General features: G+C 44.1%; 1 protein-coding gene across 1 annotated transcript in view; it reads right to left on the minus strand.

Moving 5' to 3' along the window:
* The window catches only part of LOC138968004 (uncharacterized), a 35,638-nt gene that overhangs the window by 6,319 nt on the left and 6,073 nt on the right, over positions 1–23,246 (minus strand). The window contains exons 2-4 of the mRNA XM_070340564.1: positions 9,557–10,643; positions 3,299–3,343; positions 2,481–2,566 (exon numbers count right to left, since the gene is read on the minus strand). Of these exons, the coding sequence (XP_070196665.1) occupies positions 2,481–2,566; positions 3,299–3,343; positions 9,557–10,643 (1,218 nt within the window). The remainder of the gene's footprint in view (positions 1–2,480; positions 2,567–3,298; positions 3,344–9,556; positions 10,644–23,246) is intronic.

The raw sequence follows: 23,246 nt of genomic DNA on the forward strand, positions 1-23,246 counted from the left end.
CTCTCTCTCTCTCTCTCTCTCTCTCTCTCTCTCTCTCTCTCTCGCGCTCTCTCTCAATCTCTCTTTCTCACACACACACTCACTCTATCTCTTTCCTTCAAAATACAAGCATCCAGTAAAGACTTTAATTATTTTCAATTTATATTTATTGCGACTTCAGGAAATTTTGTGCATTTCTATCGGATGCCTCAGCCAAACTCACAATCCGATCTCTTTTAATGTTCATATTATAGTGCATATTACCGCATATCTTTCTCTCTCCTGTATTTCCCGGAATCACATTTCACGACGAACAGTCTTGATTCTATTTCTTCTTGATTCCGCTTTCCTGGCTGTTTTGTTATTAATGCGGTAGAAGTGTATACAAGTCAGAAAGTATTCTTCTGACGAAAGAGTCTTTTCGAAAAATGTTTGGTAAAAATCAGTGCGAAATTATGGAGTGCTGCTCCTAAAGTTGCAAATGGTCCACCATGCTGTGGTTGGTTGTGGTCATGGTGGTGTAGTTGTGTAGGAGATGTGGTGGTGTAGTGGTGTAGGAGATGTGAATCTTCAACGCGCTTGAATGCGTTTAGCAGTATTCCAGCACCCTCCTGAAAGCACTCTCGATCCTGGAAATTAATTGATGTACATTTAAACTTTGCAGAAAAACAAGTCGCGTAAAGCGAAATCAATAGGCCTACATTTAGTCCATCTGTGGTCCCCAAAGAATGAAACTGAACGCACTGCATTTTTTCTTCTCACAGAGACTGAAGTCATGGGCTGGTTAAACAAAAAAACACCTGTCACTCTGTCTCGGTAACACAAGCCCAATGAACCTAACTTACATACAACGGATTTTGACTTGGCTTTCGAACTTGTTTTCAATCTAAACACAACACACACACACACACACACACACACACACACACACACACACACACACACACACACACACACACACACACACTTACACACAAACGCACGCACCTCCCCCACACACACACTGACACACACACAACACCCCTCCCCCCAACACACACACTGACACACACGTAACTCTCCCCCCCCTCCCTGCGCTCCCCCACAACTTACTTAGTCGAGAAGCTAGGGTCTGGGACGCTGACTTTGAAGCTGGTGATGGCCTGCCTGACCTGGCACAGATCACCGCCCTGGTACATGCAGTTCTTTGCACCGTTGTTCTTCTCAAACAGGTACTCCTCGAGGCTGTCACAGGTGCCGCTCTGCTGGAGTCCTTGAGTCACGCACCGGAAGAGCTTCTGCATGTACTGAGCCACCTGGAAGAGAGCGGAGCATCACGATGACCTTGTTGGTTTCAAATGTAATAATGATAATAATGATAATAATGATAATAATGATAATAATGAGGATATTTATAAGGCGCAAACCCCGATACAGTTCTGAGCGCCTCACAAAAACATACATAAATAGATTTTTTTTCAAGGGAAGTAAGCGCTCTAAATGCATACATGTGAAATAGAGTAAGTGAGAGTCATTCGGAACCATTGTCCTGCCCCCTGAGAGAATAAGAAGCATTGAAATGAACAAGCGACTTTCATCCTCATGTCATGTCAGGTTTGAAAAGTGTTTTTTGTCCTATTTTGGTTGGCTCCAGTCGTTGCACAAAACAATACATTGGAACTTTGAACTTTATTTATTTACTGAGGGTAACAGAATAAGCAATGTATACATGCTTTTTTTCATCCGGCCCTCGCCCATTGAGGGTAACTCGATTAATAACAAGAAGAAATAGAAGTTAAGTTAATTACAATACAATTTATATAATTAACATGTCAAAAAATTAAAAAGATTTAATTAGATTAAATTAACATTGGACGATAATGATCAGCAATGCTTATGAACCCGTTCTATGATTTGATGTTTGGTCTCGTTGCTGTAGGATATAATGCGAGTGAAGAGCGATTTGTTCGTTATATGACGGGTTTTATTTTATCGTTGTGTGTCTCTGCCTGTCAGTCTGTCTGTCTCTATGTCAGTCTGTCTGTCTGTTTGTCTATATGTCTCCTTCTTTCTCCCCCTCCAACTCATTCCCAATCGAGACAGAGGTGTATACAGTCATTGACAAAGACAGACAAAGGGAGACAGAAAGAGAGAGACAGAGAGAGGGACTGGGGGAGAGAGAGAGGGAGGGAGAGAGAAGGGAGAGATTGAGAGAGGGATAGAGAGAAGGGATAAATAGAGAGAGGGATAGAGAGAAAGAGGCAGTGAGAGAAAGGTGGACAGAGAGAGAGAGGGACAAAGAGAAAGAGAGAGAGAGAGTGAGAGAGAGAAAAAGAAAGAGAGATAAAGAGAAAGAGACAGAGAGAGAAAGAAAGAGAGACAGAGAGAGAAAGAAAGAGAGACAGAGAAAGACAGAGAGATACAGACACAGACACATATACAGACAAAGAGAGAGAGAACCGAGCAGACAGAGGCAGAGAGAGTCAATGGCATATTCCAGATGGTTCAGATCAACTTCTCACCTGTGGATCCTGGGTAGCCTGAGAACAGTATTTCTGGGCAGACTGGATTGCGGGGCAGCCGCCGATCTGGGGGAACTGGCAGCTACCTGCTCAGACACATTTAGCAAAGTAAAGTTGAAAGAACATGACGGCGTTGATGACGGTGTTTTGTACTTCAGCTAAGACAACCAGAAAATCTGTTTGCACTGCAACGCTTGCAATGCTTGAACCAGAACATTTGAAAATTCAATTCACGTTTTTTTCTCGTTTTGTAGGTTTCAAAAGCACCGTCATATTTCCTTAAATCTATGTTTTCGCAGAAAGATAATTTGTATGATCTTTTCTCAATTAATCTGTTTATATGAGCCTATCGGTTACGTGTCAGAAGGAAGCTTGCAGCTTAAAAAGACGAAGACAAATAATGTAATCGATGAAATCCAGCGTGCTATGACAGGAGGAGAAGGCTAGTGAAAAACCTGAATTCACTACAAATTCTTCTGCAATAACCCCCGACGACTACAACAATGAGCACGACGACGACAGCAGCCAACCAAGTACTACTACGACCAACCGTTAACAACGAACGAAACGATTACCACCATAACCACAGACAACAAGAACAAAACTACTGCCAACAAGCAGCACCACAACACGCAGTCAACAACAACAACAACAACAACAACAACAACAACAACAACAACAACAACAACAACAAGATCAACAACAAGATCAACACCAAGATCAACAACAAGATAAACAACAACAACAACAACAACAAAAACAACAACAAAAACAACAACAACAAAACAACAACTGACCAAGTAGGAAAACTGTCTTACCTTGGCCACCGCCCTGTTGCCCGCCGTTCTGGGTCTGGCGTCCTCCTGAAGGATAAGGCTCAGAGTTAGTGTTAGGATTGCTGTGAGAGTTATGAGGGTTAGAGGGAGAGCCTCCCTGGCCGAAAGGGGGACGTTGCAGTTCCTGTCCTGGGCTGATGCCTCCGCCCTGGCGACTATTCTGTGGGCTGCTAAACCCATGAGGGCTTCGGTTTTCCGAGCTGGGAAACCGACTGGATCCTGGAGAGTTCCTCGTTTGCGAACCGAAAGAACCTCCGGACTGGTGTGGGTTCCGGTTTTGTGAGTTTGGATTACCATCAGATCCTTGAGAACCGCGACCTTCTGAACCAGGGAACTGGCCTGATACCGGAGAGTTCCTTGTCTGCGAGCCAAAAGAACCGCTAGATTGGTGAGGGTTTCGGTTGTGTGGACTTGGGAATCCCCCACCGGAGCCTTGAGAGGCAAGGTACTGGCTAGATCCTTGAGAATTCCTGCTTTGTGAGCCAAAGGAACCGCCTGGTCCGTGTGGATTTTGGTTTTGTGAGTTAGGGAAACCACCAGATCCTTGTGAGCTTGAATACTGGTTGCTCTGCTGACTTCCATCCTGAGACTGCTGAGGATCATATGGCTGGGAACTTGCTGTACAACAGCCAGGACCGCCCCCATTTGCGCTGTTGAGACCACGCTGCTGACTTGAGGGATGACCATTTGATCTCTGATAGCCCCCTTGCTGATTCTGTGCACTGCGTTGCTGATTGTTATGTTGTCCTGATAACTGATAATGTGCGGACGCGCCTTGCTGATTTTGAGGGCTGGGTACCTGATTATTTTGTTGCCTAGGATTCTGAGAATGTTGAGAAGCAGGTTGTTGCATCTGGGAACCGTGTTGATCATTATTTTGTTGTCTTGGATCTTGTGAAAGCTGAGAACCGCTTTGTTTGCCCTGAGAGGCGCTCTGTTGCATCTGAGAACCGCGTTGTTGATTGTTATTTTGCTGTCCATATTGGAAATGTTGAGAACCGCCTTGTCTGCCGGGGTTGACACTTTGCTGATAATTTTGTTGGGAATATTGAGAAGAGCCCTCTTCCATTTTGGAAGCACGTTGCTGATTATCTTGCTGCGTTGGATATTGAGAATATTGAGAGCTACCTTGTTGTATTTGTGAACCCTGTTGTTGTCTGTGATGCTGTGAATGCTTCGAACCGCGATCTTGATTATTTTGTAGTCACCAGGATTGGGAATGCTGCGCACTGCTTCCCTGAGAACCGCGCTGTTGCATCTGAGAACCACGTTGTTGATTGCTACTTTGCTGTCCATATTGGGAATGTTGAGAACCGCCTTGCTGGCCCTGAGAACCGCGCTGTTGATTATTTTGTTGTCCTGAAGATTGAGAATGTTGCGAACTTCTTCCCTGAGAACCGCGTTGTTGCATCTGAGAACCGCGCTGTTGTCCCAGGGATTGGGAATGTTGAGAGCCACCTTGCTGGCCCTGAGAACCTCGTTGTTGCATCTGAGACCCGCGCTGTTGATTGCCATTTTGCTGTCCATTTTGGGAATGTTGAGAGCCACCCTGCTGGCCCTGAGACCCGCGCTGTAGATTGCTATTTTGCTGTCCATTTTGGGAATGTTGAGAGCCACCCTGCTGGCCCTGAGAACCGTGTTGTTGCATCTGAGAACCGCGTTGCTGATTGCTATTTTGTTGTCTGGGGAATTGAGAATGTTGAGAGCCACCTTGCTGGCCCTGAGAACCTCGTTGTTGCATCTGAGAACCGCGCTGTTGATTGCTATTTTGCTGTCCATTTTGGGAATGTTGAGAGCCACCTTGCTGGCCCTGAGAACCTCGTTGTTGCATCTGAGACCCGCGCTGTTGATTGCTATTTTGCTGTCCATTTTGGGAATGTTGAGAGCCTCCTTGCTGGCCCTGGAAACTACGTTGTTGATTATTTTGTTGTCCCGAGGATTGAGAATGTTGCGAACTGCTTCCCTGAGAACCGCGTTGTTGATTGCTATTTTGCTGTCCATTTTGAGAATGTTGAGAGACACCTTGCTGTCCCTGAGAACCGCGTTGTTGCATCTGAGAACTGCGTTGTTGATTGCTATTTTGCTGTCCATTTTGGGAATGTTGAGAGCCACCTTGCTGGCCCTGAGAACCTCGTTGTTGCATCTGAGAACCGCGCTGTTGATTTCTACTTTGCTGTCCATTTTGGGAATATTGAGAGCCACCTTGCTGGCCCTGAGAACCTCGTTGTTGCATCTGAGAACCGCGCTGTTGATTGCTACTTTGCTGTCCATTTTGGGAATGTTGAGAGCCACCTTGCTGGCCCTGAGAACCTCGTTGTTGCATCTGAGAACCGCGCTGTTGATTGCTACTTTGCTGTCCATTTTGGGAATGTTGAGTACCGCTTTGTTGGCCACTTTGCTGATAATTTTGTTGGGAATGCGGAGAAGAGCCTTGTTCCATTCTGGAAGCACGTTGCTGATTATCTTGCTGTGTAGGATATTGAGAATGCTGAGAGCTGCCTTGTTGCATTTGTGAACCCCGTTGTTGTTGTCCGCGATTTTGTGAATGCTGCGAACCGCGTTGTTGATTATTTTGTTGTCTCGGGGATTGGGAATGTTGAGAACCGCCTTGCTGGCCCTGAGAACCGCGCTGTTGCATCTGAGAACCGCGCTGTTGATTGCTATTTTGCTGTCCATATTGGGAATGCTGAGAGCCACCTTGCTGTCCCTGAGAACCGCGTTGTTGATTATTTTGTTGTCCCGAGGATTGAGAATGTTGCGAACTGCTTCCCTGAGAACCGCGTTGTTGATTGCTATTTTGCTGTCCATTTTGGGAATGTTGAGAGCCACCCTGCTGGCCCTGAGAACCTCGTTGTTGCATCTGAGAACCGCGCTGTTGATTGCTATTTTGCTGTCCATTTTGGGAATGTTGAGAGCCACCTTGCTGGCCCTGAGAACCTCGTTGTTGCATCTGAGAACCGCGCTGTTGATTGCTACTTTGCTGTCCATTTTGGGAATGTTGAGTACCGCTTTGTTGGCCGCGGTTACCACTTTGCTGATAATTTTGTTGGGAATGCGGAGAAGAGCCTTGTTCCATTCTGGAAGCACGTTGCTGATTATCTTGCTGTGTAGGATATTGAGAATGCTGAGAGCTGCCTTGTTGCATTTGTGAACCCCGTTGTTGTTGTCCGCGATTTTGTGAATGCTGCGAACCGCGTTGTTGATTATTTTGTTGTCTCGGGGATTGGGAATGTTGAGAACCGCCTTGCTGGCCCTGAGAACCGCGCTGTTGCATCTGAGAACCGCGCTGTTGATTGCTATTTTGCTGTCCATATTGGGAATGCTGAGAGCCACCTTGCTGGCCCTGAGAACCGCGTTGTTGATTATTTTGTTGTCCCGAGGATTGAGAATGTTGCGAACTGCTTCCCTGAGAACCGCGTTGTTGATTGCTATTTTGCTGTCCATTTTGGGAATGTTGAGAGCCACCCTGCTGGCCTTGAGAACCGCGTTGTTGCATCTGAAATCCACGCTGTTGATTGCTATTTTGCTGTCCATTTTGGGAATGTTGAGAGCCACCTTGCTGGCCCTGAGAACCTCGTTGTTGCATCGGAGAACCGCGCTGTTGATTTCTACTTTGCTGTCCATTTTGGGAATGTTGAGAGCCACCTTGCTGGCCCTGAGAACCTCGTTGTTGCATCTGAGAACCGCGCTGTTGATTGCTACTTTGCTGTCCATTTTGGGAATGTTGAGTACCGCTTTGTTGGCCGCGGTTACCACTTTGCTGATAATTTTGTTGGGAATGCGAAGAAGAGCCTTGTTCCATTCTGGAAGCACGTTGCTGATTATCTTGCTGTGTAGGATATTGAGAATGCTGAGAGCTGCCTTGTTGCATTTGTGAACCCCGTTGTTGTTGTCCGCGATTTTGTGAATGCTGCGAACCGCGTTGTTGATTATTTTGTTGTCTCGGAGATTGGGAATGTTGAGAACCGCCTTGTTGGCCCTGAGAACCCCGCTGTTGCATCTGAGAACTGCGTTGCTGATTGCTACTTTGCTGTCCATATTGGGAATGCTGAGAGCCACCTTGCTGGCCCTGAGAACCGCGTTGTTGATTATTTTGTTGTCCCGAGGATTGAGAATGTTGCGAACTGCTTCCCTGAGAACCGCGTTGTTGATTGCTATTTTGCTGTCTATTTTGGGAGTGTTGAGAGCCACCCTGCTGGCCCTGAGAACCGCGTTGTTGCATCTGAGATCCACGCTGTTGATTGCTATTTTGCTGTCCATTTTGGGAATGTTGAGAGCCACCTTGCTGGCCCTGAGAACCGCGTTGTTGCATCTGAGAACCACGCTGTTGATTGCTACTTTGCTGTCTGGGAAATTGGGAATGTTGAGAGCCACCTTGCTGGCCCTGGGAACCGCGTTGTTGATTTTGTTGTTGTCCCGAAGATTGAGAATGTTGCGAACTGCCTCCCTGAGAACCGCGCTGTTGATTGCTACTTTGCTGTCCATATTGGGATTGTTGAGAGCCACCTTGCTGGCCCTGAGAACCGTGTTGTTGCATCTGAGAACCGCGTTGCTGATTGCTATTTTGTTGTCTTGGGAATTGAGAATGTTGAGACCCACCTTGCTGTCCCTGAGAACCTCGTTGTTGCATCTGAGAACCGCGCTGTTGATTGCTATTTTGTTGTCCATTTTGGGAATGTTGAGAGCCACCCTGCTGGCCCTGAGAACCTCGTTGTTGCATCTGAGAACCGCGCTGTTGATTGCTATTTTGCTGTCCATTTTGGGAATGTTGTGAGCCACCTTGCTGGCCCTGAGAACCTCGTTGTTGCATCTGAGAACCGCGCTGTTGATTTCTACTTTGCTGTCCATTTTGGGAATGTTGAGAGCCACCTTGCTGGCCCTGAGAACCGCGCTGTTGATTGCGATTTTGCTGTCCATTTTGGGAGTGTTGAGAGCCAACTAGCTGGCCCGGTGAACCTTGTTGTTGCATCTGAGAACCACGCTGTTGATTGCTATTTTGCTGTCCATTTTGGGAATGTTGTGAGCCACCTTGCTGGCCCTGAGAACCTCGTTGTTGCATCTGAGAACCGCGCTGTTGATTGCTATTTTGCTGTCCATTTTGGGAATGTTGAGAGCCACCTTGCTGGCCCTGAGAACCTCGTTGTTGCATCTGAGAACCGCGCTGTTGATTTCTACTTTGCTGTCCATTTTGGGAATGTTGAGAGCCACCTTGCTGGCCCTGAGAACCGCGCTGTTGATTGCTATTTTGCTGTCCATTTTGGGAATGTTGAGAGCCACCTTGCTGGCCCTGAGAACCGCGCTGTTGCATCTGAGAACCGCGCTGTTGATTGTTACTTTGCCGTCCATATTGGGATTGTTGAGTACCGCTTTGTTGGCCGCGGTTACCACTTTGCTGATAATTTTGTTGGGAATGCGGAGAAGAGCCTTGTTCCATTCTGGAAGCACGTTGCTGATTATTTTGCTGTGTTGGATTTTGAGAATGCTGAGAGCTGCCTTGTTGCATTTGTGAACCCCGTTGTTGTTGTCCGCGATTTTGTGAATGCTGCGAACCGCGTTGTTGATTATTTTGTTGTCTCGGGGATTGGGAATGTTGAGAACCGCCTTGCTGGCCCTGAGAACCGCGCTGTTGCATCTGAGAACCGCGTTGCTGATTGCTACTTTGCTGTCCATATTGGGAATGCTGAGAGCCACCTTGCTGTCCCTGAGAACCGCGTTGTTGATTGCTATTTTGTTGTCTTGGGAATTGAGAATGTTGAGAGCCACCTTGCTGGCCCTGAGAACCGCGTTGTCGCATCTGAGAACCGCGTTGTTGCATCTGAGAACCGCGCTGCTGATTGCTATTTTGCTGTCCGGGGTTTTGAGAATGTTGAGAACACCCTTGCTGACCCTGAGAACTGCGCTGTTGATTGCTACTTTTACTTGCTGAACCTCCTTGGTTTGTCCAGGGATCTTTTGCGTTACCTCCACCACCTGGTTGTCGGCGACCTCCAGGAGAGCCCTGCCCTCCTGGACCGCTGGAGCCCTGCGTGTTCCGAGACCCTTGTGGGGAAGAGTTCATGTTCTGACCAGCTGAACCTCCTTGGTTTAGCCAGGGGTCACTACCACCGCCACCACTAACACTACCACTAAAACCACCACCACGGCTAGATTGTCCGGAATGTCCAGGACCTCCGGGAGAACGCTGTCCTCCAGGCATGTTGGACTTCTGGCCCATCGTATTCTGAATAGCAGAAAAGATACCTTGTTGTTGTTGTTGTTGTTGCCATTGAGGATCACTGCCGCCTTGGCCTCCCCTCTGGCCTCCCTGTTGGCCTCCCTGTTGGCCTCCACGCTGTTGTTGCTGCCATTGAGGATCACTGCCGCCTTGTCCTCCCCTCTGGCCTCCCTGTTGGCCTCCCTGTTGGCCTCCACGCTGTTGTTGCTGCCATTGAGGATCACTGCCGCCTTGTCCTCCCCTCTGGCCTCCCTGTTGGCCTCCCTGTTGGCCTCCACGCTGTTGTTGCTGCCATTGAGGATCACTGCCGCCTTGTCCTCCCCTCTGGCCTCCCTGTTGGCCTCCTTGTTGGCCTCCACGCTGCTGCTGACTACCACGGTTGCCTGGATTGTTTTGGCTGACCCAGGGGTCTTGGCCTCCCTGGCCGCCTTGGCCTCCCCGTTGACCTCCCTGTTGGCCTCCACGCTGTTGCTGCTGTTGCTGCCATTGGGGATCACTGCCGCCCTGGCCTCCTTGTCCTCCCCTTTGGCCTCCCTGTTGTCCTCCTTGTTGGCCTCCACGCTGTTGCTGTTGCCATTGAGGATCATTGCGACCTCCCTGTTGGCCTCCCTGTTGGCCTCCCTGTTGGCCTCCCCTTTGGCCTCCCTGTTGGCCTCCACGCTGTTGCTGCTGTTGCTGCCATTGAGGATCATTGCGGCCTCCCTGTTGGCCTCCCTGTTGGCCTCCTTGTTGGCCTCCACGCTGTTGCTGCCATTGAGGATCATTGCGGCCTCCTTGTTGGCCTCCTTGTTGGCCTCCCTGTTGGCCTCCACGCTGTTGTTGTTGCCATTGAGGATCACTGCGGCCTCCCTGTTGGCCTCCCTGTTGGCCTCCTTGTTGGCCTCCGCGTTGCTGTTGCTGCCATTGAGGATCACTGCGACCTCCCTGGCCTCCCTGTTGGCCGCCACGCTGTTGCTGCTGTTGCTGCCATTGAGGATCACTGCCGCCTCCCTGGCCTCCTTGTCCTCCCCTCTGGCCTCCCTGTTGGCCTCCACGCTGCTGCTGACCACCACCGTTGACCCAGGGGTCTTGGCCTCCCTTGCCTCCCTGGCCTCCAGACTGACCGCGGCCTTGCTGGCCACCGCCACCGCCAGAGTTCAGCCAGGGGTCTTTGCCTCCTCCTCCACTTCCCCGGTTTTGGGTCTGGCGACCGCCGCCGCCATAGCCACTGACCTGTTAATAACCATATAATTACAATATACTATCTCGCCTAAATGTACGACAAAAGGTACAACGACGACGACGACGACGACATGAAAAAGAAGAAGAAGAAGAAGAAGAAGAAGAAGAAGAAGAAGAAGAAGAAGAAGAAGAAGAAGAAGAAGAAGAAGAAGAAGAAGAAGAAGAAGAAGAAGAAGAAGAAGAAGAAGAAGAAGAAGAAGAAGAAGAAAAAGAAGAGAATATTTACAACAACAAACTTACACGCGGTTCCGGTGAAGCCACGGTAATCATTTCAACTCGAGCAGACGGTCTTTCCACCGCTATCATACAATCGAAGACATACAATTTTTCTTACCACTGCTTGCCAACTCTAAAGATGATTATAAATGACTCTAATCTGCTTATATCCGACAAAACAACATAATATTAAAATGTATATACTTGAACACAACTAATTCTCCCAACGAGAAAGAACGTCGCCGCTTCGCCAAGTCTGTGAGTCGCGCGCGAGCATGTTTACTTTACTTGAAAAATCACTTTTGGTCAGTCAAAATGGAGAAACAAACTACAAACAAGTCGCGTGAAGCGATATCAAAACATTTAGTCAAAACGTCATGTTGAAACTAAAAGATCAACATTAAAAACAGCCATCACCAAGACTTGACTAAATGTAAAAAGATTAAGCTTTTAGCTCTTCCTAGTTGTTATTTTGTCATTGTTGATCTTGTTGTGGTTTTCACTAAACTTGACGTTGTGTCAAATCCGTATGCTGTGTTGTTCGGCCATGAGAGGGCAGCAGTGTTTATGAACGAAAAAGATGTGCGAGGGTACGGTTCCTCCGCAATTGTCAGAAATCAACCGCATCTGTGCAAAAACTTAAAATTTGCAAGTTTATAAAACAAAACCCCAGGCCATATCTAGGGCAGAATATAAACGCTATCGTGTATTAAGCGTAGCGAACGGATCCGATTTTTTTACTCGCACAAGTGTGATACGCCTCGTCTTCGACTCGGCGTATATAGAGCTTAAACAATGACCACGAGTTGATTACTGGAAAATAAACCACGAGTGGGTATTTGCAGCCGCTTGGTAATTCACGAGTGTGCGGAGCACACGAGTGAATTACCAAGCGGCTGCAAATACCCACGAGTGGTTTATTTTCCAGTAATCAACGAGTTGTCGTCATTGTTTAAGCTATTTATACAACGAACAACACGGGTCGAACATGCAGTCATGCAGACGACATTGTGTACGCAATTTCATTTCAGCCTAATCACTCAGAGTGTCAAATGCGCGTCATTCAAATAGTCCCTATTCTTTTACTTTATTCTTAGTCTCCGACTCGTCGGCATTATACTTGTCTGGTCTAAATATCGGACCCCATTGCTACGATTAAAACACAATAGCGTTTATATAGCTATTCTGACATTACATTCTGTGTTAAAATCATGTTTTTGTCAGCAACAAGGACCAGAATGGTCCATGTCGTTGATAGCAGACGACGGTTCCCTTTCCGCATGAAGCCACGGAAATAACCGAACATTGAAAAACCCACGGACATGTATTACGGAGAAAACTCGGGATAACCGGATGTTTAGCATTACGTCAATATGCTAGGAATCATATGACGTCATGACGTATCGTGCTTGCCTACGTAGATTGTATATGTTCGAAAGTCTGACTTCTGTTGTGAATTCGCGTGGTGAAGACTGCGGTAAATCTGTAGATGATAAGAGAACAAGGATTGTCTCAGAAGAAACGACTAAAATGTTTCAGACCGGTAACTTCATTTCAACATTGCACTATATAATGGACGTTCTATGTGACAGGAGAGTTTGCTGATTTTGTGTTAAAAATTGGAGAGATCGTCTGCTAGAATCAGAGATAGATCGCTTCAGATTGCAGCTTCTGGAAATTTGCATGGTTTGTTGCCTGTTAAAGAACTGGATTTTACACGTACAGTAAGCAACAACAAAAACACACACAAAGCAAATGGCATCGTCTGTCGACTAGTCGGCACAGAAACCTGGCGAGGTATGCGTGTACTTCATACACGTCGGCCATTGTTGTTACAGTTTTGAGTCAACGTTGTACGTATTCTTCCGCAACAGGGTCCAATCGTCTGGGTTTCAAATGTTCTAAAAATAAATTCTAGTGTTGATTATTTTTTAGCCCTCTTTATTCTTACTTCGAATAATCCACGTGTGATTTTTGGTGTAATCAAAGTAGTTCGTTCTAATTTCTCACTTGTCTAAAAATAATCAACTAGATTTAATCCACCCCTCGGTTGCATTGCAGGAGTTGTATTATAGTTTAATCTATACTTGTTCTGGTGGAAATATCGGACCCAATCGCTATACTGAAAACACGATAGCTGTGAATATCGTCGAACGATGCTGGGATTGAAACAAAAGTGCACCGACGTACACCTGGTCTACAAACATAATTCTCCCCAGATGAGTGGGAATTAAACTACACGTTGTTGCAAAAATGTGTCATCACGTTACGGCACCGCCAGGGAATAATACTCGTAAAGTGATATCAAAACGTTTAGTTGAAGGGGCGTAGTACATACTAATCCCAAAAACTAAGTACTTCATCGATGACTGCATACCAGAAGAAATAAAGAAAATATAGATGAAAATAAAACCATACAAATCTCATAAAGCAGCTGAAAAAATTTGTGATTGTTTTTCTTCAATGCAACTTCTTACATACATCTAGTTTCAAAGGCCATACGGATTATGAAAAAGTGAGCAACAAATACAAAACAAATTCCACGCAACTAAAATGAAAGGGCATCTAAGCTATTGGAAACTGAGCAAAATATGAATACAAAACTGAAAGAATTGTAAGAACAGCCCTTTGAGTACGAAACTAAAAAAAATGAACAACTTATGAATACGAAACTGAAAAAGGGCAACTAGTCTCATGACATTAAAAGAAATACGAAACCTATTGATAAATACGAACCTAAAAATAACAAAAACGAACATCAACAACAAAATGGTCCGGAACTCCATCTTATGTAAGCAATTCGTCTAAGCAACTCAGTTCTGGCATATAGTCTTTAACATGGGACACATACCATAAATGAATAGCCTTGGTGAAGATAGGGACTTTTGGAATGAATTATTCTTCAATGGACACCAGTGGTTATAATTGTGAAATCTATTCATCAAAACAAAAAATAACAACATCCCACTCTGCACAGAAAACAGTCGCGATATTGACTTTTGACATGTGTCCAAATAGAGAAATAGTCTCAAATATGTTTAAAAAAAAATTGTGAACCTGACCAGATCTGAGATAGTTGAGTTGAACTGTTTTCACGGAAAGGAAAGTGCGAAACAAATAAAACTGACTTTACTAACCTGGGCAGTGATGAAACAAACAGCGAGTGCGACGAAAAGGCGATTCATGGCGTCTGCCTGTTTGCCTCAAGAAGAATGATGAAAAAGAAGAGGGTCCGGGGATCGTTGGAAAGAGTGTCCGCTGGCTATATATACCACCCGTCCTGCCAAGCCTGACACCATTTTTTGTGTCGAGTTCGCAAAAATTAAAACCGGCGGTTTGTTAATTAGAGATTCAGCATGTGCGGTCGTGGTGTTAGTCAAGGTGATAATGAGGTCATCTGGCTCGCTGTCTTTCTTCAGCCACCTACCCTTATCCATCCTCTCTTGTTTCTAACCTTTCTCCGCCCCCTACCCCCACCCCTTCTGTTGTTCCCCGCTACCCTTTTTGTCCGACCGTCCTTATCATTTCCCACATTGTTTTGTATCTGTTAAAAACACCTGCATAGAGGGTGACAATGCGATACAGTTGTAGGACGAGACATGGGGGGGGGGGGGGGGAGTGGGTGGGGCTGCTTTGCGCGGTTATGTATACAAACAGGCAGACATATATACAGACGAACAGACACACATATAGACAGAAAGACAGACAGACGGACAGATGGACGGACTGACCGATAGACACAAAATACACGAGCTTGGATCCCAAAGCTTTTGCTCTTCTCTTGTTTCAATCATTTGCTGAAACTGCAACATCATTTTTGCTGTATGAATATATTTGGGCCTCTCTTTCCATTTTACTTTTTTTTGTTATAATTGCTTGCTGTCTCTGTGCGAGATTTGTCAGTCTTCTGGGTTTCTTTTGGTACTCTGTTTATCTGTTTCTTCCTGTCTTCTTCTGCATCTTCATCTTCATCTCCTTCTTCTCCTTCTTCGTCTTAGTTCTTTTTGTATAACCTGTATTTTTTCTTGTCGAAGTCTTGGTGTGCGAGCGTGCGTAGAAAGACTGTGTTGAGTGAGGATTAGACATGAAAGAGTGGAGGGAGGGGGAGAACACGCGACAAACTCGGTCGAAACCCACCCAACTGCATGCCCCTTAGTGTGTGCTAACACCGCATCTAAGACATAAGCTACGTCTTGCACACGGTAAACTCAACACTGTTGCTAAAAGAAGATGCTGTACCCGGGTCGGCATGCAAAGATGCATATTCCCTCACCTCCCCCCCCCTCCCCACCCCCCTTGGTTAAATAGGGCACTGCCGGACAAACGCATACTTGTACATAATATGCATGCATACACACGTGTTTATACATACACAGTTGTGCACACAAATAGGCTACTTACGCATGCGAACACACTCACACACGCACACATGCACTGCACGCACGCACGTACACACACGCACGCACGCACACACACACACACACACACACGCACGCACATACGCACATACACACACACACAAACACACACACACACACACACACAATTATTATTATTATTATTAATAATATTTTTATTATTATTATTCGTATTCGTATTCACACCCACACACACACACACACACACACACACACACACACACACACACACCCTTCTCTCAGTCACCCAACCCACCGCCACCCAACCCACTTTAACCCCGACATCATACCACTCTTGCTCTGACGTCAAAAGCGAGCCACCCAGACATTTGACTTGCCATTTCAAGGGTGCGGGTGTCGAGCAAATTGGCAAAACACGGGGAGGGCTTGGAAGGAGGGAAAGTCAATTCTCGAAACGCAGGCAAAGTCAAATCCCCCCCAATTCGCTCTGTCAACACAAGTGCACGTACGCAACCCGCTTCGGTGGGCTGTTTTGTGGAGCGGTCACTTATACTGTTTGACCCGTCTCATCTTATCGTTGAGTCGCATCTTGTTTTAATTTTTTTTTCTATTTGAGTCTGTGTGTGGGAGGTGGTGGTTTTTTTTTTGGGGGGGGGAGGGGTGGGGAGTGGGGAAGGGGGAGGGGGGGATCACTGGTGAATATTTCAGTCATGCTTTAATAGTATTTATGTTGATTAAGTTTGCAAATGAAGGGCTTTGCTTGGTAGCTTTGTCTGAATACAAAAATTGATTCATGGGTCTTTTCTGAAGGTTCTGTGTCTTCCTCGCAGCTTTATTGACACATATAGGGCGGGGATATAGCTCAGTTGGTAGCGCGCTGGATTTGTATTCCGTTGGCCGCTGTCAGCGTGAGTTCGATCCCAGGTTCGGCGGAAATTTATTTCAGAGTCAACTTTGTGTGCAGACTCTCTTCGGTGTCCGAACCCTCCCCCCGTGTACACTACATTGGGTGTGCACGTTAAAGATCCCACGATTGACAAAAGGGTCTTTCCTGGCAAAATTGCTTAGGCACAGTTCATAATTGTCTACCTATACCCGTGTGACTTGGAATAATAGGCCGTGAAAGGTAAATATGCGCCGAAATGGCTGCAATCTACTGGCCGTATAAAATTTCATCTCACACGGCATCACTGCAGAGCGCCTAGAACTGTACCCACGGAATATGCGCGATATAAGCGTCATTGATTGATTGATTGATATTTACTACCAGGCAGAGTGCCGATCTTTGTAGTGAGGCCGTTTACTGTAAAATCACATTGATTTTACATGAGGCGTCTATACAGTGGAAGCTACAAACAAATCAAATTCGCAAAAACAAAGTTCCCGCGTTAAAATCGGAAGAAAAAAAAATAATTAAAACTGCAAAAACAAATCACGCTTTGCGTGTCATAGGAACGAACAATCAAAATTGTATCCCAAAAACTTTTTCACTTATTTTGTGTAACATTGTCCAAGACGTTATCTAGCATGCTGAGCAGAGTATGTGTTATTCCTCTCAGAAGCCATAAAAGGCGGATGCGTTTTTTAAAACCGTATTAGCGGGCAATGAGACAAAAAAATCGGTACATTTGATTTTTTTAGTTTTGTGCGAACTCATGTCGTACAATACACACAGAATCTTTAAGTCATTTGAAACGTTAGATAACCTGTTAAGGCTTGACACGTCACTAAGCTGTTCGGAACAGTAAAAGTTAGAATTTTGACGAGGACATTGGAACGTTTAATATTCTTGGGAGCCACAACTTGGGAGCGAACGTACGTTTCGAAACAGGGATATTATTTGATACGTTTATCGGGCCACAGTGCATAATGTCCTCTCGTGTTAATATTTGCATTTGGACCTTTGTTTCTGACCTTTTCAGCATTTGCCACATTGTATTCAAAGTTCCTATTATAAGATATTATTGCCATATTCGTAAGTGTAAGAATTCAAAATTCAGTGTAGATGTTAATCTTCCCAGTTTATTTTGGATAGGAAAAATGCTGCATCATCATGAAGTAGGCACATGTTTATTGTTTTAAGAATTTGCTTTCTAACAATAAAAAAAGACAAAAGATGGTGCATAGCTGTAACAAAACACAGTTTGTGAACTTTGGTTTGTTCATTCAGTCTTTTAAGAGAATGACTGGGGCATTTCCTATCACTAACTACATTCGTGGATTGTGTGTGTTCTGTTCCCATTCACAAGTGACAACTTGAGTCGGACGCAAACATCCGTGACTCGAGAAGAATGCACAGCACAGCTCTCTCTCATCCTGAACTCAGGTCAAAATGAGTTCGGCTCATTCTCTCCCTGACAGGATGCCTTGAGTTTCCTTGTCTGGCAAAGAAACCGATTTTTTTAAACATATTTAGAGCTTTTTGTAATGTATTATTGATATAAACAGATTCGCGATCGTCGATAATGATTTTTCATGGTGTTTTGTAATTTTTAAATTACAAAGAAATTGATATGTAAGACAGTTTCAAGCGAGCTATTTTTCGCGGCTGTATTTACTGTGCAAACAACTCTAAATATGGCAAAAGTGTCACGTGATAATCAACCGTTTGGTCTCGGCGCTCACTGGAGCAGACGATTTTTTCTGTAACCAGTTGACTGTGATGAAACCATATATTACGGTCTCCTTCTGGCAGCAGTCCCAAAATTTCGACTTGTTTTGACCTTAGAACGATGTCTTTATCATAACTGTAAAGAACAGAACGGAGATCACTGTCGAAGTCGGCCAATCTGCAATCATTTTCGTCTCGCGAACACTGATCTCAAATTTAGATCAGTGCTCGCGAAAAACATATGGGAGATAACTCTGTATTCTTATTTTGATAGATTCGCGTAGGACTGTAGCGTCCGGTCAGAGAGACAACTGGCAATAGCCGTGGAGCGATGCTTATCCGAATGAGCTCTCTCTATCTCTCTCTCTCTCTCTCTCTCTCTCTCTCTCACACACACACACACACACACACACACACACACACACACACACACACACACACACACACACACACATACACACAAACAAACTATGAACACGTGAAGGCGCTGTGGCAACATCAACAGCTTGCATCTATTAGTATTACTACGATTGCCCGATTCTCACTGTCCACGGAAACACGTGGAGAAGATACAACAAAATGACAAGTTCAAGTTCAAGTTTATTGGTCCATAACCCATGGGGGCATTTTGAACAATAAATACAATCAATACAATCATGATATATGCTAATATAATAAATAAAAAATAAAAAATAAATAAAAAATAAAAAAATAAAAAATTTATGAAAAACTGTTACAAATTCTATTAGTAAAGTCCAAAATATTCTTTAGCAATTTCTTTTTCTTAGTAGCAAACAACTTTTTAAATTTAAGTGCATTAGGTTTTTTCCAATAGTAAGGTGGTAACAACTCAGCTCTTTCTTCTTTGAAAAAATCACAGACAAATAAATAATGGAATTCATCACCTATGTCATGCGATACACATTTGGTGCAAGTTCTTTCTGACCTCGGGATGTTAAGATAACGTTCTTTCTGTACAGGTAAATTGTTGTTTAATGTTCTAAACTTCATCATTGAAACACATTGCTGATATGGCAGGGTTGTGACGTAGTCTTCACATGCAAAAATATCTTTGAACATTCGATAATTCCAAAACATATTTTTTGTTCCAATTTCTGTAAACCATTTATGGATATACTGGTCATATAGACTTCTTTTTACTTTCTTTTTAAACCATGTGCTTGAGTATTGAATATTTTCTTGAGAAGTCCAAAGGCCAGAGAGACCAATTTCATTTAAGGTTTTTTCAATGAAACATAAGTACTTGGATTCAATCATCTTGTTGATATACAATCTATAAGTAAAGCAATACACAATACTTGAAAATTTATTTTTATGAATAGGACTAATCAGTTTATACCAATAGCAAAGCATTCTACATTTCATATTAACATCTAGTGGATATCTTCCAAGTTCACCAAATATCATAGCATTTGGAGTTGATTTTTTTAGTCTGAAAACAATTTTATAAAAACGCAATTGAAGTTTAGTAGCAAGTTCACAGGAACCAAAACCCCATACTTCACATCCATACAATAAAATTGGAGCAATCATTTTATCGAACAGGTCAACTTGTATGTCCACAGGTAGTGACAATTGTCTACAAGTGCGCAAAAGAACAAACATTGCCCTTGAGGCACGATCATATAGATTCTTCTGTGCGACTGAAAATGTATTATTATAATTAATCTTAAGGCCCAAGTACATTACATCAAACACTACTTCGATTAAATTGCCATTGTACGTAAACAGTGGTTTATTTCTAATTTTACCTCTGGAAAAAACTATAACTTTCGTTTTGTTTACATTAATATTTAGACGCCATTTTAAACAGTATTCGTGCATTTTGTTTAAACATTCTTGCAGGTTTTTTTCCGACTCTGAGCAGATCACAGTATCATCCGCATACAGTAATAAAAACATTTGAAACAAAGCATTTACATCCGTATCATCCATTCCAGCCACAATAGCCTCTCTTGACATAGATTGTAAACCATTACTGTTTTCCAACAGAAAAGGCTTTAGATCATTTAAAAATAGAGCAAAAAACAACGGTGACAAGTTTTCCCCTTGTCTAACTCCACACAAACTGGGAAAATATCCAGAGCACTCACTATTAACTTTAACACAAGATTTGGCATTTTCATACAAATTTCTTACAGTTTTTAAAAACTTCCCATTAACATCAGAACTAACTAATTTCTCCCATAGAAATGCACGGCGAACTTTATCAAACGCTTTTTCATAGTCTACAAATGCACAAAACAGTCGCTTCTTTTTGTTGAGAAAAAAGTTTAATATACAATGCAAAGTAAAAACATGGTCTAGTGTTGAAAAACCTGTGCGGAAACCTGTTTGTTCTTGACCTAATTTGTTATTACTCTCCAAAAAGTTTGATAACCTATCATTTAAAATTGCACTGAAAAGTTTTCCGAAGCAGCTGAGTATAGTAATTCCTCTATAATTTGTGGGGTCAGCTTGAGAGCCTTTATTTTTGTACAATGGAATAATTTCACCTACGGCCCATTGTGTTGGAACCTTTCCTGACTGCAAAACAACATTAAACAACAATACATAAATATCAATCATTCGATCATGTGACGCTTTTAAATATTCATTAATTATTTTATCCTGACCGCATGCCTTATTGTTTTTTAGCTTGTCTATACATTTGATAACTTCCTCCTTTGTAAAAGGCGCATTAAGAAATTCATTACTTGCTTCATTTAAATGTTCATTACTATCATCCATATCATTTTCATCACACTCTTGTAGTTTAGTGAAATGTTCGAAAAACTCAGAACAAGTTGGATAGTTAGTTTTGGAATTATTCTTTTTGTTTTTATTTAGAAGATTCCAGTATGCTTTCGGGTCAGTACTTCTTAACTTTCTCAAAGTTTTAACGAACTCATTATGATACGACTTGCATTCCTTTTTTATTGTCTTTTTGTATTCTTTAAAAGCACTCTTTTTTTCATCATCATTGAACACATTTTTAAACCGTCTTGCCTTGTTTTTCGCATGTAAAAATATTTTTCTTTTCTCTTTGCAAATTGCACTAAACCATGGTTGTTGTAGTTTAAATTTCTTTGACAATACTTCCATGAAGGTTCTCGAAAATTGAGCAACTGTCACCTTCTTCGCGGAAGTACGTACATAATCAAAAGACAATTATAAAAGAGATCGATTTACTATCCGAACAAAAAATGTTATGAAACACCAAAGCAATCAAAGAAATGACATTGGTACTCCAAGCTGTACCTCAAGCATCATACTTCATGAAGCAATGTCGACACATTCGACGTGGCATGGTAAAAGAAACGGGCATACTTAGTGAATAATTATGTGCGTCAGCAGTGTCCCAGGGCTGAGGTGCACGAACCTAAAGTGGGTGCCACCCAACCGGTAGAGAACAAACCACGGGGCCTGATTGGTTGAAATCACAACAAATTTTAATTCCAACCAATCCAAACCCGCGGCTGGCTCCCACCCGGTTGGTAACTTTCTCGTGCACCTCGGTCCTTGCTCCTAGTTCAGGAAATTGTTTTAAATCTCGTGCTCCATGCTTCCAAATTATTTTGATCATGTGCACTCCTTGCATGCGCTTTGTTACAGCGTACTCTTTGCGTAAAAATTCAACGATTCGCAGTGGCCGCGACAGCAACATCAGCAACAGCTTGGAGGCCAACAGGAAGTCAGGGAGGCCTCAAAGGCGGCAATGATCCCTCAGTGGCTGGCGCAGCAAGAGTAACTACAGCAGCAACAGCTTGGAGGCCAACAGGAAGTCAGGGAGGACTCAAAGGCGGCAATGATCCCTCAGTGGCTGGCGCAGCAAGAGTAACTACAGCAGCAACAGCGTGGTCGATACAGTGGCAATGATCCTCAACTGCTTCAATAGCAACAGTCTGGTTGTTTACGAAACAGAAGGATAGTTGTTTTTTTAAAGTATTTCTTACAATGGTAAACCATGCATAACCTCCATTTTATTTTCAGCTATGCATGTCGCACATAGACTTTTTTTTGGCTTTGCAAAACTGTTGGTACCTTCAAACATCATGTCAAGCTTTTGATTTTAAGACTGAAAGGGAGAATTAAGTTGTAAATAGTTAGGCTACTAAAAAAGGAAATAGGATCTTCAAGCGAAGAAATGCGTAATAAAACATTAATCTCTATTTGGATTTTTTTCAGTTTTAGTGCAGCCGCTGTGGCTGTGTAATGTTCCCCTCTGACTGGACATCTGTGCATGAGGTCATAAACAGTGTGACGGCAGTGGCAAGTTACCCAGGTGCAATCATTTCTGGTGACCTGCGGTCTTTTTTCTCTTATTTTTTTTTTTTTTATACGCAAATTACGAGACGGTGTGTTGCACTTCGGAATGCTTTTCAAGCGGAGTCTGTGAGCTACAAAAATCACGTGCCATTGTTGATTGGTGTCTCAAGCGGTTTAACGTGCGTGCACTTTGGGTGCGAAAACAAGCGCGTTAGCTGGGGAGAAAACATTTAGTTTCGGGTACAACTATGCGACGTCCACATGCCGTAAGGGTCAGCTCCGTTTGATTTCAAAGTAAAGCTGTGACACGCTATTTTCGCACTCGTGTTTTCAACCTCGCGGCAAGAAAGCGTTGTTGGTGGATTTGTTGAGTGTGAAAGTTGGAGAGGGAAAGAAAGGGGGTCAAGACAACCATTGTATGTTTGGTCTCGAGTATTTTTCGGGTATTTCTCACGTCATTCGCCACCAAAGACCTTCCCTGCTTTCTTTGATTGCCTTTTTTTTTTTTTGGGGGGGGGGGACGGGAGAAGTAAACCACAGGTGTGCATCTAGGCTGCCCACTGCACTCTGTCACTGACGCTGATGGGGTCTATGTCGACCAAAAGAGTGGGATTCCCTGTAGGTGGAGTTCCTGTAGGCGTTTCGCTAAGATCGCTGAAAGTCACGTGATGCTTAGCGACATCGGTAGAATTTGATGTTTTTCGATTTTTTTGATATTTCTTAGAAATTCGAGAATGGTTTGCAAGTTTTATTAACAAAAACTCTACCCTGTGGGATTCCCTGTATACAGGGAATCCCCCCACAGGAACTCCACCTACAGGGAATCCCACTCTTTTGGTCGACATAGACCCCAACAGCGTCACTGACAGCTTCTATGTCTGTCTGACTGTCTGAACTCTCTCTCTCTCTCTCTCTCTCTCTCTCTCTCTCTCTCTCTCTCTACCCCCCTCTCTCTCTCTCCCTCTCTCTTTCTCTCTCTACCCCCTCTCGCTCTCTTTCCCCTCTCTCTCCCCCCCCCTC

Source organism: Littorina saxatilis, linkage group LG6 (assembly GCF_037325665.1).
Source record: "Littorina saxatilis isolate snail1 linkage group LG6, US_GU_Lsax_2.0, whole genome shotgun sequence".
In the NCBI taxonomy this organism is placed as follows: Eukaryota; Metazoa; Mollusca; class Gastropoda; order Littorinimorpha; family Littorinidae; genus Littorina; species Littorina saxatilis.